The 15264-nt window shown below is 39.6% G+C and overlaps 1 protein-coding gene across 1 annotated transcript; it reads right to left on the bottom strand.

The window, feature by feature from the left end:
- Nucleotides 1–8322: 8322 nt before the first annotated feature.
- On the bottom strand, nt 8323–14690 carry TSPYL1 (TSPY like 1). The gene has a single exon (XM_527482.9). It carries the CDS (start codon nt 11426–11428, stop codon nt 10112–10114), a length of 1317 nt encoding a protein of 438 aa, XP_527482.4. The 5' UTR covers nt 11429–14690; the 3' UTR covers nt 8323–10111.
- Nucleotides 14691–15264: the final 574 nt, after the last annotated feature.

The following is a 15264-nucleotide window of genomic DNA, read 5'->3' on the forward strand; positions in this document are numbered from 1 at the left end:
TGTGAGCCCAGGGGAAGCTGCATTATGAGGAGAGAGCATGCAGGCTGGCACATGGCTGTAGTGGCCACCCCACTGGAGCTCCCTGCTGGTTAAGCATGGTCCACCAGCACAGAAGGTATGGTGTGGGCCCCCAGGGAACCCGAGACCACCCTGCAAGCAGGAGTGGCCAGGCTGGGGCCCCAGGAGAGGCCAGCAAATCAAGGGGTGCTCAAGTCAGACCTGCCCAGTCTGATGGGCAAGACCACTCTGCAGAGTTCAGATCTGACAGTTCCCCAAGGGTTAACATCTCCTATGTGAGCAAGTCAAGCCTAGAGGGGACAGCCATCCCTAGTTGTGCTCTGCTACAGATGCTCCCACATCAAACCCTCTGGGTTCTGCATCAGCTGGCTTGCTGCCCCTACCCCTTCTCTAAATAGCTCTCTCTGCCACCTTGAGTGTCCATGGTGGTCAAGGGGTTCCCTTCTGCCAGGGTTCCAGAGGCCGCGTGAGAGTAGGTTGCTCCTTGCCAGTTCAACTCACCCATTCCCTTGGAGCCAGTGGAAGCCAGGAATGAGTCCTGGTGTGCAGTAGCCCCATGCAGGTTCCCAGCTTTCTTCCCTTTTAACCCAGTTTCTTTTTCCACACTTTAACATCTCTGAAATGACTATCCATGATATAATCAATGGCATCTTACAACTGCTACCAGCAGAACAGCAGTCATGGTATACTAGTCATCCAGGAGGTGTGAATTTGGCTGTTAGTCTTGCCGACATTATTGGACAACTGCAACCTCTTGACGTTTCAATCAGTAAACTCTTTAAGAGCCATTTGAGGAAGGAAAATAAGCCTTATTTGTTCCCTGAAAATATTCTGTTGGTATCTTCTGGTAAAGTCAAGAAAGTGCCAGCACCAAAACTTGCAGAATGAGTACTGGAGGCTTAGGGGAAAAAATCTCAGAAGCATACTGTTATTAGTAGTAGAACATTCTACTAAGATATGTTGTCATCATCAAAATTATTCAAGAATTTTGAATAGTAATTAAGATTACTATTATAAATGGGAAAATAATTAGAATAGTGAAACTAGTTTATTTCACTCATAGTTTACTTTGTATATATACCTATGAGTGATATATGATAAAACTACATTTTTAAAATCAAAAGGTCTTTCAATATGTATACAATAAAAATCCTAAGAATTAGAAAGCTTTGTGTCAGAGTTTAATTGAAAGTTATTTTCTTTCTTTTTCTTACTTTCTTTCTTAGTGTTAACTAATGGCTTATTTTACAATCAATACTTTTAGAGCAGATGAAATAAATCCTTGTAAAAATACAGCACATATCTAAAAAGTGCAAATTTTTTGTTTTCATATGTGAAATACTCATGTGCCACATAATGATGTTTCAGCAAATGATGGATCACATATCCAACAGTAAACTTATGATGGAGCTGAAAATTTCCTATGGCTTAGTGTCATCACAGCCTGAGTAATGCTGTAGCCCTCATAAGGTCATAGTATAACTCATTACTCATGTATTGGTGGTAATGCTGGTATAAACAAACCTACTACACTGCTAATCATATAAAAGTATAGCACATACAATTAGGTACAGTACATAATACTTGATAAAACATAAATGACTATGTTACTGGCTTATGTATTTACTATACTATATGTGATTGTAGAGTATACCCTTTCTACTTATTAAAAAGAAAACTTAACTGTAAAATAGCCTCAGGCAGATCCTTCAGGTGGTATTCCAGAAGAAGGCATTTTTATCACAGAAGATGACAACTCAGTATGTGTTACTGCCTCTGAAGACCTTCTATTGGGACAAGATGTTGAGGTAGAAGACAGTGATATTGATAATTGGGAGCATGGCTATGCCTAGGCTAATGTGTGTGTTTGTGTCTTCATTTTTAACAAAAAAGTTTAAAAAGTTTAAAAAAAAAGAAAAAATATTAGAAAAAAGCTTATAAAGATATAAATATTTTTGTACAGCTGTACAATATTTGTGTTCTAAGCTAAGTGTCATTATAAAAGACTCAAAAAGTTTTAAAAAGTTAAAACATAAAGTAAAAAAGTTACAGTAAGCTAAGGTTAATTTATTATTGGAGAAAGAAAAATTTTTTTATAAACTTAGTGTCCCAAAGTGTACAATGTTTATAAAATGTACAATAGCATATTAGTCCATTTTCTCACTGCTATAAAGAACTACCTGAGACTGAGTAATTTATAAAGAAAAGAGGTTTAATTGACTGACAGTTCCGTATGCCTGAGGAGCCCTCAGGAAACTTACAATCATGACAGAAGGTGAAGGGGAAGCAAGGCACATCTAACCATGACAAAGCTTGAGAGAGAGAGAGAGAGAGAGCAAGCCACATACTTTTAAACCCCCAGATCTCATGAGAGCTCACTATAAAAAGAACAGTAAGGAGGAAGTCTGCCCCCATGATTCAGTCACCTCCCACCAGGCCCCTCTGACATGTAAGGATTACAATTTGAGATGAGATTTGGGTGGGGACACAGAGCCAAACCGTATCAAGTAGTGTACAGTAATGTCCTAGACCTTCACATGCGCTTACCACTCACTCACTGACTCACCCAGATCAACTTCCAGTCCTGCAGGCTCCATTAATGGTAAGTGTCCTATACAGGTATACCATTTTAAAATATTTTATGCCATCTTTTTACAGTAGTTTTTCTATGTAGATATGTTAGTTACACAACATATGTTAGTTAGATATGTTTAGTTACACAAATACTTGCCATTGTGTTCCTATTGCTTATAGAATTCAGTACAGTAATATGCTGCACAGGCTTGTAGCCTAGGAGCAATAGACTATACCATAGAGCCTGCAAGTGTAGTAGGCTATAGCATTTAGGTTTGTGTAAGTATATTGTATGATGTTTGCACAATGATGAAATTGCCTAACGACACATTTCTCAGAATGTCTCATTGTTAAGTGAAACATGACTGAACTGCTATGTTCTAGACTTAAAAAATAATGAATTTTTCATCTACATGAATGTTTTGAGCTGGAAAATTATTTAGGGCACTATCCCTCACATTCACGATGTCTAGCATCCCTAATGCCCTTAATGAATACCAGCTGCAGCCCTGTTCATCGTAATAACCAAAATTACTACTGAAAATTTCCCAAATATCCCCTAGAGGGAGGTATGCATATACATTGAGAATCAAGTTTTCTAAATGCCTGTAGCTGTGATATTCCCATTCCTGGTCACTAGAGGGAGGAAGTAGTCTTTAGGATGATAGTACGATTCTGTTTTGTCTGCCCTCAAAGTTCAAGTTTAAGCTGATATAGATCAGCTTGGCAAAAATAGATCATATTTCAGTAAAATAACTGTGGCATAGTTTCTCACATATGTTTGGTACTCTGTCTATTATTACAATGGAATCACATTTCTATTTTATTTAGGCTATCACTGTTACAAAAGTAATATTTTCTCAGGCTAATTATCTAGTTATGATCACTGCCTGTGATAATACTTTAAAAAAAAAAAACCTCATATGCTCCTGCTTTCACCAGTCTTAAGAGAAACCAGAGACAAAGGCTCTGACCTGAATGACCCCACACCTTTGTATGCTGGTTAAAGATGCACCCTTTGAAATCAAACAGATCTGACGTCAAGTCCCAGTTCTGTTACTTACTAGCTGTTTAATTTAGGCAAGTCACTTCAGCTCTCTAAGCCACAATTTACTCATATACAAAATGAATATAATAAAACAACTTACAGAATTATCATGAAGGTGAAATGAGATATCTGTGAAGTGTTTTTCACAATATGCTTTCAATAAATAGAAGCTGACTTGCTCATTTTTATTATTTTTATGCTAAGAATTACATTAAATAAACAATATTGTAGGCAGTATAAAATCAATGTCAAATTCTATTATGAAACTGTAATTGTATAAAAGTTGAGAAACAAAAGTCATCCATGTAAAATAAGTGAAAGGTTTGTGGAAGAAAAGAAGAGTTGAATTGGACCAAGTAGATTGGATACCATTTGAATAATCTGAGGAAGTCATGAAACACTAGCACATAGTAATAATGCTTGTCCACTATGTTACAGTTAATTCCTAATGATTCTAGACATATGGTATTTTGGGCTGATAGGGAAAACAACCCTTTTTGCTCTAACTAAAGTGCTTTACCACATTCTTCCACATACCACTTTAAAGACTTTATAAAATATATTAAGAAAAAACTAGATGCATGAAATACATACTTTTAATAGCTGACTTTAAGCAGACTTGGTTGCTCAAAGTCACATTTTCTGTGAGGAACATACAGTCTGTATTTCAAACCAAGTTTGACCTGAAAATCTTTGCTTATAATAGACTAACACATTCAGTTCATCAATATTGGATCAAGACTGGAACACAGCCACTCTCTGAAATCACATTCCAATTAAACATCTACCATGCTAAGAATGTAAGATATAAAGATGAAGAAGACACAATCTTCTGCTCTGATAGAGTTATACTTTAGTAAAGAAGAGCTAAATACAAATAAATAGAGAGTAAAAAATTTCTGGGAAAAGAAAACAATTCTGGAAAAACAAGGTACTGAAATATAAGATGATTACACCTTGTAAACATTCTATTTCTGGGAGCTGCAAGGCCAAAAATAAGCAAGCCCTACTCTTGCCTAATATACTCAGTGCTCAATGCTCACCTTGAAATTACATTTCCCTCATTGTTGATGAAATTGCAGAGGAGTTATCAAAACTGACCCAAGAGAAGTTTGGCCATTAAGCAAAATGGTTAACAACAAGAGCATGTTGTACCATGCACCTGTTTTTAAAGCCATCTGAACACAACTCTTAATTGTATTGTCCAAGGTTAAGTTGGAGTTTGGTGAAGAGGATGATAATTAAGTACTACATGCCTCTTATAAGTAATCGCTCTATTGACTAAACCTCAATAAATATACATTATTTATTTATTAGTGATATCAATAGTTCTTTACATCTCAGCAGCCAAACTCCAGAAGAATATTAAAATATTTGAACTGCTTTGGTCCATTCTATTTCTCTGGAAAGTACAACTAAGCAATTTAATTCAGGCAGTAGATATAAAAAATTACATTTTTAAAGACAGGATACAGTTATCTGATAGGATTTGGAGACCTTCTATTGTTTAACATAAACATATCCCTTTTAAAAGCTACTTGTGAATGAATTAGGAATAACTTTCAACTAAGACTAAGCTATTCAAACTTAATTAGGATTTTAGATATATTTTTATGGCAAATTTAGTTACAAGCTGCTTCAATATGGTGCAAAGTGTCTTAGCTGGAAATGAGAAACCCTAATTGAATGCAGCCCATGTTACTTTCGTCTTGGATAATACACTTCTCTTTCCTGAGCCCCTATTTCCCTATCCATTAAATGGAGATAGTGACACTGCAACTACAAAATGAGAGCATATATGGAAGTTACTGATATATCTAATAATTTGTTGAGATTATGAAGACAGAGATATGTACTTGATGCAGAATTAGATATCCAAAGCCCAAATTGTGACCCCACAGGGTAGGGAACTTATTTGTGATTAATAATATAGGTAAATGTCTTGTTTTGCTTTATTTTGTTTTTATAATGGTAACAATTAAGGAAACTGAATCAACTGGAGATGAAGCAGAAGCAGCAGCTGAGTTTAGGACAATGGTTCCCAAATGATTGATAGCAGGCATTAGAATCACTTGGCACATTGGTTAAAACCGGTTTCTAGGCCTCACCTTCAGAGTTCTGTTTCAGTAGCTCATGGGTGGAGTTCGAAAATCTGCATTTCTAACAAGATCCAGGTGGTGCAGATACTGCTGGTCTGGAGAACACTCTTTATGATCCACAGCTTTAGGGTAATGGAAAGGAGCAGTTGGAGCTGAAGAAGTCAGAGAAAAGCATCTTGTAAGCATCTAAATGGTCAGAAATGGAAAAGGAAGCTCAGAGAGATTCTTGAGAGGGCCCCAGGGAATGTCAATCCTATTTACAGGACAATATGTCCTAAGCAGACTTCACTTCAATGACCAGAGGATGACAGACCTCAGTTTGTAAACTAAGAGAATCTTGAGAAAGGTCAATTTTGGCCTGGCATTGAAAGAGAAATAAGTTTTTAAAAAGGAATTTCATTATTAGAATTATAAATAAAATCATGCAACAGTAAGAACTCATAAATAAGATCTTGTAAGTAGAGTCAGCAATTTTTACCACCAAGGAAGAGAAGCCAAAAGACTGGAGATGGGCAAATGAAGTTCTGTTTTTTAAATTATCAATAATATTTTAAAATCTATTTATTGAGGTATAATTTACTTACACTAAAATGCATAAATCTTAAATATATACTTGGACAAGTTTTGAAAAGTGGATACACCTGTGTTATCACCCAACTCAAGATATGGAGCACTATTACCCCTGCAAATGTCCTCAAACTTTACCGTTACTCCCCTCAACCTTGAGGCTACCATTCCTGGGATTTCTATCACCATAAAAAAGTTTTCTATGCTAGTGAATTTCATATACATGGAATCATATAATATATACTCCTTTGACATCTTTCACTTAACATGTCTCTGAGATTCATCCATGTTGATGATCAATAGGTTGTCCCTCTTTATTGTTGAGTGGTGTTCCATTGTATGAATATACCATAATTTTTTCATTCACTCACTTGTTGGTGAACATTTGGGCTGTTTCTAGTTTGGGGCTGTTATAAATAAAACTGCTATGACCATTCCTGTGCTACATGTAAATTATACTTTATTAAAGAAAACAACAAATACCAAGTATCTATTAAAACATCTTTGGACACTTTAAAAGAGCAAATAGTGATCAACAGAAGTAAAGCATATCACTAAGAAATCATTTCCTTTTTTGGCAAGGGAATTTCAAAGACAGACGACACCTGCTGTTATGAATTTTAAAGAGCTCTTTTGTTGAATTCAGGTTAATTCCATTCTGCAAGACCACAGGGGGGAAACTATGAAATAGATATACTGAAACTCTACGATATACCAGGCTCTTTGCAATAGCTGGATGTTTATAAGGTGGCAAATTTGAATCAATTTGACAAAACTGGGAAGGGAGTATGTATTCCCTAACTTAAGGAGTTCAAGAAAAGGTAAGCCATGATTCTCAAACTCAGCTGCACCTTAGGCTGTAATTTAATTGGTTCGGGGTAGAGTCTTGGCATCAGTATTTTTTGAAAGCTCAAAGCTATATATAATGATCAGCCAGGTTTGAGAACCATGAAGCTAGATGACTATTTGTCTGAATGTAAATTAAATGAGAAATTAAAATTGAGAGGAAGACAAATGGAAATTTTAATTGATTGCATATTATATGCTAGACATGATGCTTGCTGTCTAAGCTCTATATTATAACTATATTAATACTTGAAATCTCTTAGCACAGTGTCAGGCGCAAAGTAAGCTCTCAAATGTTTCTGTTGTTATCTTCTCTGTAACCTTATAATGCAGTCTCCAAATGCATCCTAAAACATTAGCTTATACTGCAAGTTTTATCATCCCTACATTATGGATAAGGAAACCAAGATTCAGAGTAGTTTATTTCCCCAGTTCCCCAAAGAAGGGAATGGACTTTATCTTCTTACTCTTTTTCTCTATTTGTGGAATTCACTGTAATGAATAATTATGTTAATTTTCTAGAACAGAGGTCCCTCCAAAGTACACTAAGTGCATAAAGAAACATTTATCTCCTCTATGGGGAACAGAAAGACTTTGGCAGAGGAATTACCAAGGGCAGGCCTTGAAGGATTTGACAGAAGAGAACAGTGAGGAAGTTTAAAGAAAAGAAGGAAGTTTTTACAGATGAGAAAGTATGAAAATAGAGGAGTACATCACATATGATAGGTACTCCCTGCATACAAGTTAATAAAAAGAAGAGCCTGAATAACCTGAGAATATAATTTATGGAGACAGAAATGGAGGATTTGAGCAACTGAAGGGGAGGTTGTGCTGCACAAACTACATGGAAAAAAGTGATTGAGTAAGCAGTTGCAACTGCTAACGTTTTAAGGCAAACTACCTTGGAAGGTACCAAACATACCGTGCCCTGCTTTATTCTCTTTGGGATAATGTCTATTGTGTCCATTTAAGGACTTTAATGATTCTGTAATTTTTAGTTAACATGAGTTTAAGGACTTTAATTATTTTAATCCATTAAGAACTTTAATGATTTTAATCCATTAAGAACTTTAATGGATTAAAGGACTTTAATGATTCCATAATTTTTAATTAATATGAACAACTTCATTCAAGCATTACATTTATGGGTAAGGTGAAAAACAAGAAATCTAGCAGAACAACATGCTTTTATTTTTCCATCATGCATAAAAAGGAAGACAAATATGCCAATGGTACACTTCCAATTTGTCAGAGCAATTTCACAATATTTAAGCAATTTAGGAAAAAAGATACATCACTTACTAAGTTGTTACCAGGGAAAATTATCATGTAAGACAATCAATTAAACCACACTTTTGTAGATTATTTTTCCATGAAGGCAATTTGACAAGCCTAACAAAGACCAAGTTGTTCAAACTATGTTTCTAGGAATATAGTTTAACAGAAACAAGAACAAGTTGAAAACTGTATGACTATTCATATGTCTCTATATTGTACAGGCAAGTAAGACTGTTGTTCTTCCAAATGTTCCCAATTGAAATCAAAAGAATATCTGTACAGCTCAATTTTCACAATAAGTTTAGAACCAGAAAAAAAAAAAAGATTTTACTAAATCCTAATGAAATAACAATCTTCCACATAAATTAGGTCACAAAACAAGTAAGAAAGCATTCAAAGTTGCGCTGTCTTTCTTTAAAGAACCCTTGTCTAGGCAACATATTTAACACTTTAACCCCTTCAATTCTCCTTTAGCAATCCTGAAAAGTATTTCTCCATTCATCATCATTGGGGAGTAAGTACTCCTTCCTCGAAAGCTCTTAACGTCAGCACAGTCTTCACTCTAGGCCCAATTTTTACCTGGCCCATGCCTCTAGCCTTTTGTTCAGTTTCTCCTGCTTAGGGCACCTTTCATCCCATCTAGATGTGTCTCTCTTTAACTATTCTAGGAGTTGATAAAAGGGCTAGGAAGTAGGAAGTTGGGAAGAAGGGGAGGGGCGTAAGAGCTCTACCACTCTATTTTACAGGCCAACTTCTTTGCCTCTGAAAATGACAGAGCCAAAATGAAATAAAAACCTTGCTTTTACAAATGTTTCTGAGCTATCACTTTTTTAAGAGGACTGGGAAGCTAAGGAGGGCGGATCACGAGGTCGGGGTTCGAGACCAGCCTGGCCAGCATGGTGAAACCCCGTCTCTACTAAAAATATAAAAATTAGCCGGGCGTGGCGACGCGCGCCTGTAGTCCCAGCTACTCGGGAGTCTGAGGCAGGAGAATCGCTTGAACCCGGGAGGTGGAGGTTGCAGTGAGCCGAGATCGCGCCACTGCACTCCAACCTGGGCGACAGAGCAAGACTCCGTCCTCCGTCTCAAAAAAAAAAAAGGAAAACAGGGAGAGAGAGGGACCTTGGCAGGAGCCAATGTAGGGCAGGTAGCAATAGAAAATGACTAGAGGTGAAGGAAGAGCAATGAAGTAGCATAAATCACACAGAACAAGTGGCTCACTGCTTTTCTCCTCTGAGTTCATTAACGTCCAGTAACTGTCCACAGGGCATGTGCCCATACTGCTCAATGCAGAGCTGAGTAGATGGAACAGGCTCCCAAAGCTAGAAATCCAAGTGACAGCAACCAGTTCAGAGGCCCTGGGAATAAACAGGGTCCAAGCAGTGCAGATAAAGGCAGTACAATCTACAGTGTCATTTGCTTGGCTTACAAGTAGTGTGAAGGATGGCCTCGTAGCATGTGATATTCCAGAACAGCATGAAGGTCATATGGAAGTGGAGAAGCATACCCACCACCGTCTCAATCTTGAGGTTGAGAGAACTGAATATCCAAAGGAAACAGGGTGCAGAAAAGTCAGCAAAAACAAAGCACAATAGAAGGCATACCCATTGCTGATGCCCAAGCACAGGTCCAGCAGAAGGTGGTAGGAGACCCTGTGCAGGAGTATTCCCAAGGGCAAATGTTAACCAGACTGGAACCCAAAGGGCCTGGGGATCTCTACAGGCTCCCTTAGCGGGCGACGTCGGGCTCTACGGACTCCTTCACGCAACAGGTAGTATTGCAGTGGATTTGGCCACAGATCCTCTTTAATAATCTCAGCAATTTTGTCGGACTCTGGAAGGCTGTGGTCTGAAAACCAAGTGAAGAAGCTGCAGATGAGGTCTTGGTTTCTGCGAATGAAGGACTGGGGTTCATGCCCCCTGCGCCATATAATTGGAGTAGAAAGAGACACCACTCGGCCGGAGGATCTTACCTCATATTCCTTGACAATCAGCTTGTTTCTGAAGTAGGGGTTTCTTCTAAAGAAGAACTTGAACTTGCAGCCGGTTCTAGGGTGTCTGAGTTCCTTCACCTCTAAATTGGTTATGTACCTTAACATCTCTGCATCTTGGCCCCTAATCATGGCGGACAACTGGGGGTGGTTTCGAAAAGCAGTCATCCAGAAGCCCGGGATATTCTGAATGATGTAGTTCCTCCGCTCCAGGTAGTGTCGACGCATCCGCCCAAACTTGTGCTCCAGCTGTTGGAAGGCCCTGTCGGCCTGAGCATTCACAGTGTCCAGTTCCAGCTGGATGGCCTCCAGAGGGTCCATGCGGAGAGCCTCATGCAAAGGCCAGGGCCCTTCTTCCTCCCTCGCCTCCTCCTCCAATCTATCCTCCTCCGCCACTTCTATTTCTTCACCTTCTGGCGGCTGCTCCTCTACCTCCATCTGCTCCTCCATTACCTCCTTCTCCGCCAGGCCTTCCTTCACCACCACCTCAGCGCTCTCCCTCTCAGCCACGGCTGCTGAGACGGTGGCGCACTTTCCTGTCTTCACCTCCTCCGCCTCGGCCTCCGCCCCCGCCCTCAGCTCAGACGCGGATCTCTCGGCGCCACAGATTTCTAGGGCCTTCTCTCCACCCTGAACGCCCTTTTTCAGGCTGCGGTCGGCTGCCATCACCACAGAAGCGGCTGCCAGGCCCTCGGCGGGAGGCTGGCCCTCTTCCTGCCCGGCTTTGATCGCCACATGACCGCGACCCCCAACAACTCGGATCTGGGGAGTACCGCCACGGCCCGCGGGATCCTGGGGTACGCCCCCCTCCTCTGAAGGCGGTGGAGGTGGGAGCGCGACGGTCTCCGAGCCTCCCTCACCCGGCTCCGCCATCACCTGTGTCGCCTCGCTTTGGTCGCGGAGCCTCAGGTACTGGTGTGCGTCCTGGTCGCTCGGGACTTGGTCAGAAATAATGATGCTGTGGGTTTGGAGGGGAGGGGTCCTCTTGACCCCATCCAGGCCGCTCATGTTGCTAACAGTCGGACCAACCGCAGGCGAACGCCCGTTTTCCTCAGAGAGGCCGAGCTGGGAGCTAACCGCCGCTCGCACCGCCCACCCTACAGTCTCACTAACATTTCAGCGGCGGTGTCGTCAGGACTGCAGATCTCACGGTATCGCGAGAACTTGCTGAGCCCGGGATTGGATCCGCCGCTCCCTGCCAGCCAACCGGATTCTCTGGGCTTTATTTCTGTGAATTTACCCATAGCAACAGTAATTTTACCTACGTAAATAAATGTCGTTTGTGCTGAGTCTGGAAGCGCTGACGACCCACCTTGAGATGCATCTAGCGACTGCTCCCAGCATGTAGGAGCAGTTGTAAAATCACAGCCGTAACAGTGCCTGCTCTCCAGTGTCTGAAAACAAATGTTTTTCTGGTCTTCACTTTTTTGAGGCAGGAAGGTAAATCTATTCCCTGTTACTCCACGTAACTAGCAGCAAAAGACTTCTCTTTAAGATTAATAGCAAAATGTTTCCCCCCTTCTTAGTAAAAGTGACATAAAAATATCAAGTCTTGCCTCTACGGTTACTGGGGAAAAAAAGCTACTCAGCAGCCTCTTACCACCAAAGCGATGCATAGTATTCATTGCTAATTTTCGATTTATAATCTGCATCAAATAAGAGTTTGTGCTGCATAGTATCGGTAGAAATTAAGCCAGGATCAGTTTGCTAAATGTTCCATGCCTTTTCACTGCAAGAAAGAGGAAATTATAACTATTTCCAGCCCCAAGAACTTAATTTATTATCATATTTAGTTATGTAAGATAGGAATGTTTGGCTCTAACGAAGCATCTGTCTTTAGCAATCAGCTGAGTTCATTAGAGGGGGATGTCAATGTCTCTGGTTGAAGTGTTCCAGTTTGTTGACTTGTGAGTTAAACTGGTGCTGTCTTAGAGAGCTACAAGGCCTCAGAGAAATATCAGTGGGGGGAGCCACATACCACCATTTTGTGAGGAAAGGCTAGTTAAAATGGACAACTAAGATGGCCTTGAAGTAGAAAACAAACTTGCAAAGGGCAACATGCAGCTGGTGGACTCAAGGTGTAAAAGAGGCAAACGTTATTTTCTACTTAATTTGCTTTGTGTGGTAGTAGGCTGATGGCCCTCAAAGATGTACCTGTCTTAGTTATGCGGCCAAAGGGACTTCGCAGATATGATTAAGTTAAAGATTTGGAGATGAGAAGATGATTCTGGATTATACAGGTGGGCCCTATGGAATTACAACATTTCTTATAAGAAGGAGGCAGGAGGGTCAGTCAGAGAAGAGGACGAAAGCACAGAGAGAGGGAAGGAATGGTGGAGAATAGGTGTGGGAGGGAGGAAAGGGAAATCGCTATGTTTCTGGCTTTGAAGATGGAGGAAGGAGCCAGGATCGTAGGAATAAAGGCAGCCTCTAGAAGCTTGAAAGGTAAGGAAATAGATTCAATCCTAGAGCCTCCAAAGGAATCCTACAGTTTTGAGGTTATTACCTCTAAACTCCAGCACTATAAGAAAATAAATTTGTGCATTTTAAGCTATTAAATTTGTGGTAATTTGTTACAGAAGCAATATGAAATGAATACACCTTGGATTAAGGTTTGGTTGCATCTATGGGTGCCTCAAGTTGTTTCTAATAGCAGCCCCTTCTACCTTGCTCATTGCTTCCCGTGAGTTCCTGCCCAACAGCTGTGATGTATTACAGCTTGAATCTGTCTTTCAATATCAAGACCAAAAATATACTTAGGCAAATGCACAGAAAGACAAAATTAAAGCCTAAACATACCACAAACGATATCTGAGGAGACTGTAAACTGCAAGAGGACATGATCATGGTTTCGTTTCCCTCTGTTTATCGAGTGCCTAGCACACTACCTTACACAGTATCCCATAGATTATTAAATGTTAAATAAAGGAGCAAATGAGCAGAAAACAGTTTCTCTTGCTTGCAACTTGCTCCTTGCGGAAGAGAAGTAAGGGGCATATGGGTTGTCACTCTGCTCTCCTTCCTATCTGCCACTGGCAAACCAGAGGGCTGCTCTATTCTATATAGTAACAGATTCCTACTCAGGAGAATGAATTTCTACATATGTTTCAAAGGCTCTAAAAGGATAGGAAAAACACAGAGAAAACAATTTTATTTTACAAATAATTTAAGTTTGTGTGGTCACACTGTATGACAAACGAACTCTGAAAAGACCAGCATATTTAGGTGAGTTTACATATCAAAGCCTCGGACTACCAGCACTGTATTTCCAATTCTCTCCTTTCTGAAAAAGTCAAGGTAATCATTTCAGGCTTTACTTCGTTTCTGTCTACAGAAATATATAATGCATTTCTCTCTACAAGTGATGGAGCCTGTGATGCATGGCTGGAATTACTTTTGGTGTAAATAAAAAGGAATATTGGAACTTTCCACAAAGACTGTTTCTAATTGCCATGAAATCATCTTCTATCTTGAACTGGTATAATTTCATTCGGCCTAAAGTGGAAACTTCTATTATTCCAATATGTCTCCTATTTTTTTTTAAGCAGAAAGGAGTGTCAGGCTTGGACCAATCTTAGAATATATGGCTTTATTTGTCAAAGAAGCCATTATGTAATTAATGTAATTAACACTCTTACCAGTAATGCTAGGAAAACTCTAATTAGGATCATGTAAGTATAATCAGGACTCTGCTGAATGTAATTTCCCCCAAATAACGTTGAGACTCTTTAAAGGAACTCTTCCTTCTCTTCTTGTCGAACATGTATAAAGCTGTGATAAGGAATATTTGAATATATAGAGAACGTGATTTAAAATTAGAAGTAATGTATCTCATGTTCTCTGTGTATTAGAAGAAAATTACATTAGAGAAGTGATTGTGATTATAACTATTCCTTGTAGGTGATAGAAAGCTCAGGTTATGATTGCTTTCGGACAAGTGCTCAGGAGAAGGGTCAGTAACGGGCAAGGATTTTAGAGGGGAAAAGCAAATATGCATACTTTATGTCCTATTTTTTTTAAAGAAAGAATCTTTGCTTGGAAGGAGGAACTCTCTAGGAATGTCAACATGCACCAAGGCTCACGTGCTCAGGGAGTTATTTTGCCATACAGGCAAAGCTGTGGTTGCTATTCAACACAGAATATTGTACTTATTATAGTAGGACTATTACTTGTGGATTTTTTGTTCACCTTTTTGTATCTAAAAAGGCTTAAAAAGGATACCTGTTTCTTTTACATGACACAGGTTATCCTGCTATCTGAGAATTCTCTTTCTGGGTAGATGTTACACATTCTCTAAGACTTACCAAAAACCTGTCTTGCTTTAAAATGTGCTAGGCATTTTACATGCATTAAAGTGTCAAATTTCATAAAAGAGGAAACAGTAACACTGAGAGGCTAACTAACTTTACCAAAGTCATACATAAAGTAACTGGTAAATTCTTTCTCCCTTCTCCTGAGTGCATCTTTCCTAAGTAGCCTATGGCTCCTTAATCTTCCTCACCTGAATTCCTGCAACTCTTTTATGAGCTGCACCATGCAGTTTAGCACTTAATTGTGCTTTTCCTCTTAGTGACTAGTTGATTTATATGTGTCAGTCTCATCATCCCAGCATTCCAGCATCATCTCATGGGATGGGAGCATAGTTGCAGCTTCTTTTGCATTTATTCATCATAGCATGGGGCTCAGGTTTGGGTAGATTCTTTGTTGTTGTTGTTGTTGTTGTTGTTGTTATGGAGTCTCACTCTGTCGCCCAGGCTGGAGTGCAGTGGCGTGATCTTGGCTCGCTGCAACCTCTGCCTCCCAGGTTCAAGCAATTCTCCTGCCTCAGCCTCCCGTGTAGCTGG

This window comes from Pan troglodytes, chromosome 5 (assembly GCF_028858775.2).
Source record: "Pan troglodytes isolate AG18354 chromosome 5, NHGRI_mPanTro3-v2.0_pri, whole genome shotgun sequence".
Classification (NCBI taxonomy): domain Eukaryota; kingdom Metazoa; phylum Chordata; class Mammalia; order Primates; family Hominidae; genus Pan; species Pan troglodytes.

Bases quoted from the DNA above. Each gene is read 5' to 3' on its own strand.
- TSPYL1 (XM_527482.9), bottom strand. From the start codon at position 11,428: ATGAGCGGCCTGGATGGGGTCAAGAGGACCCCTCCCCTCCAAACCCAC.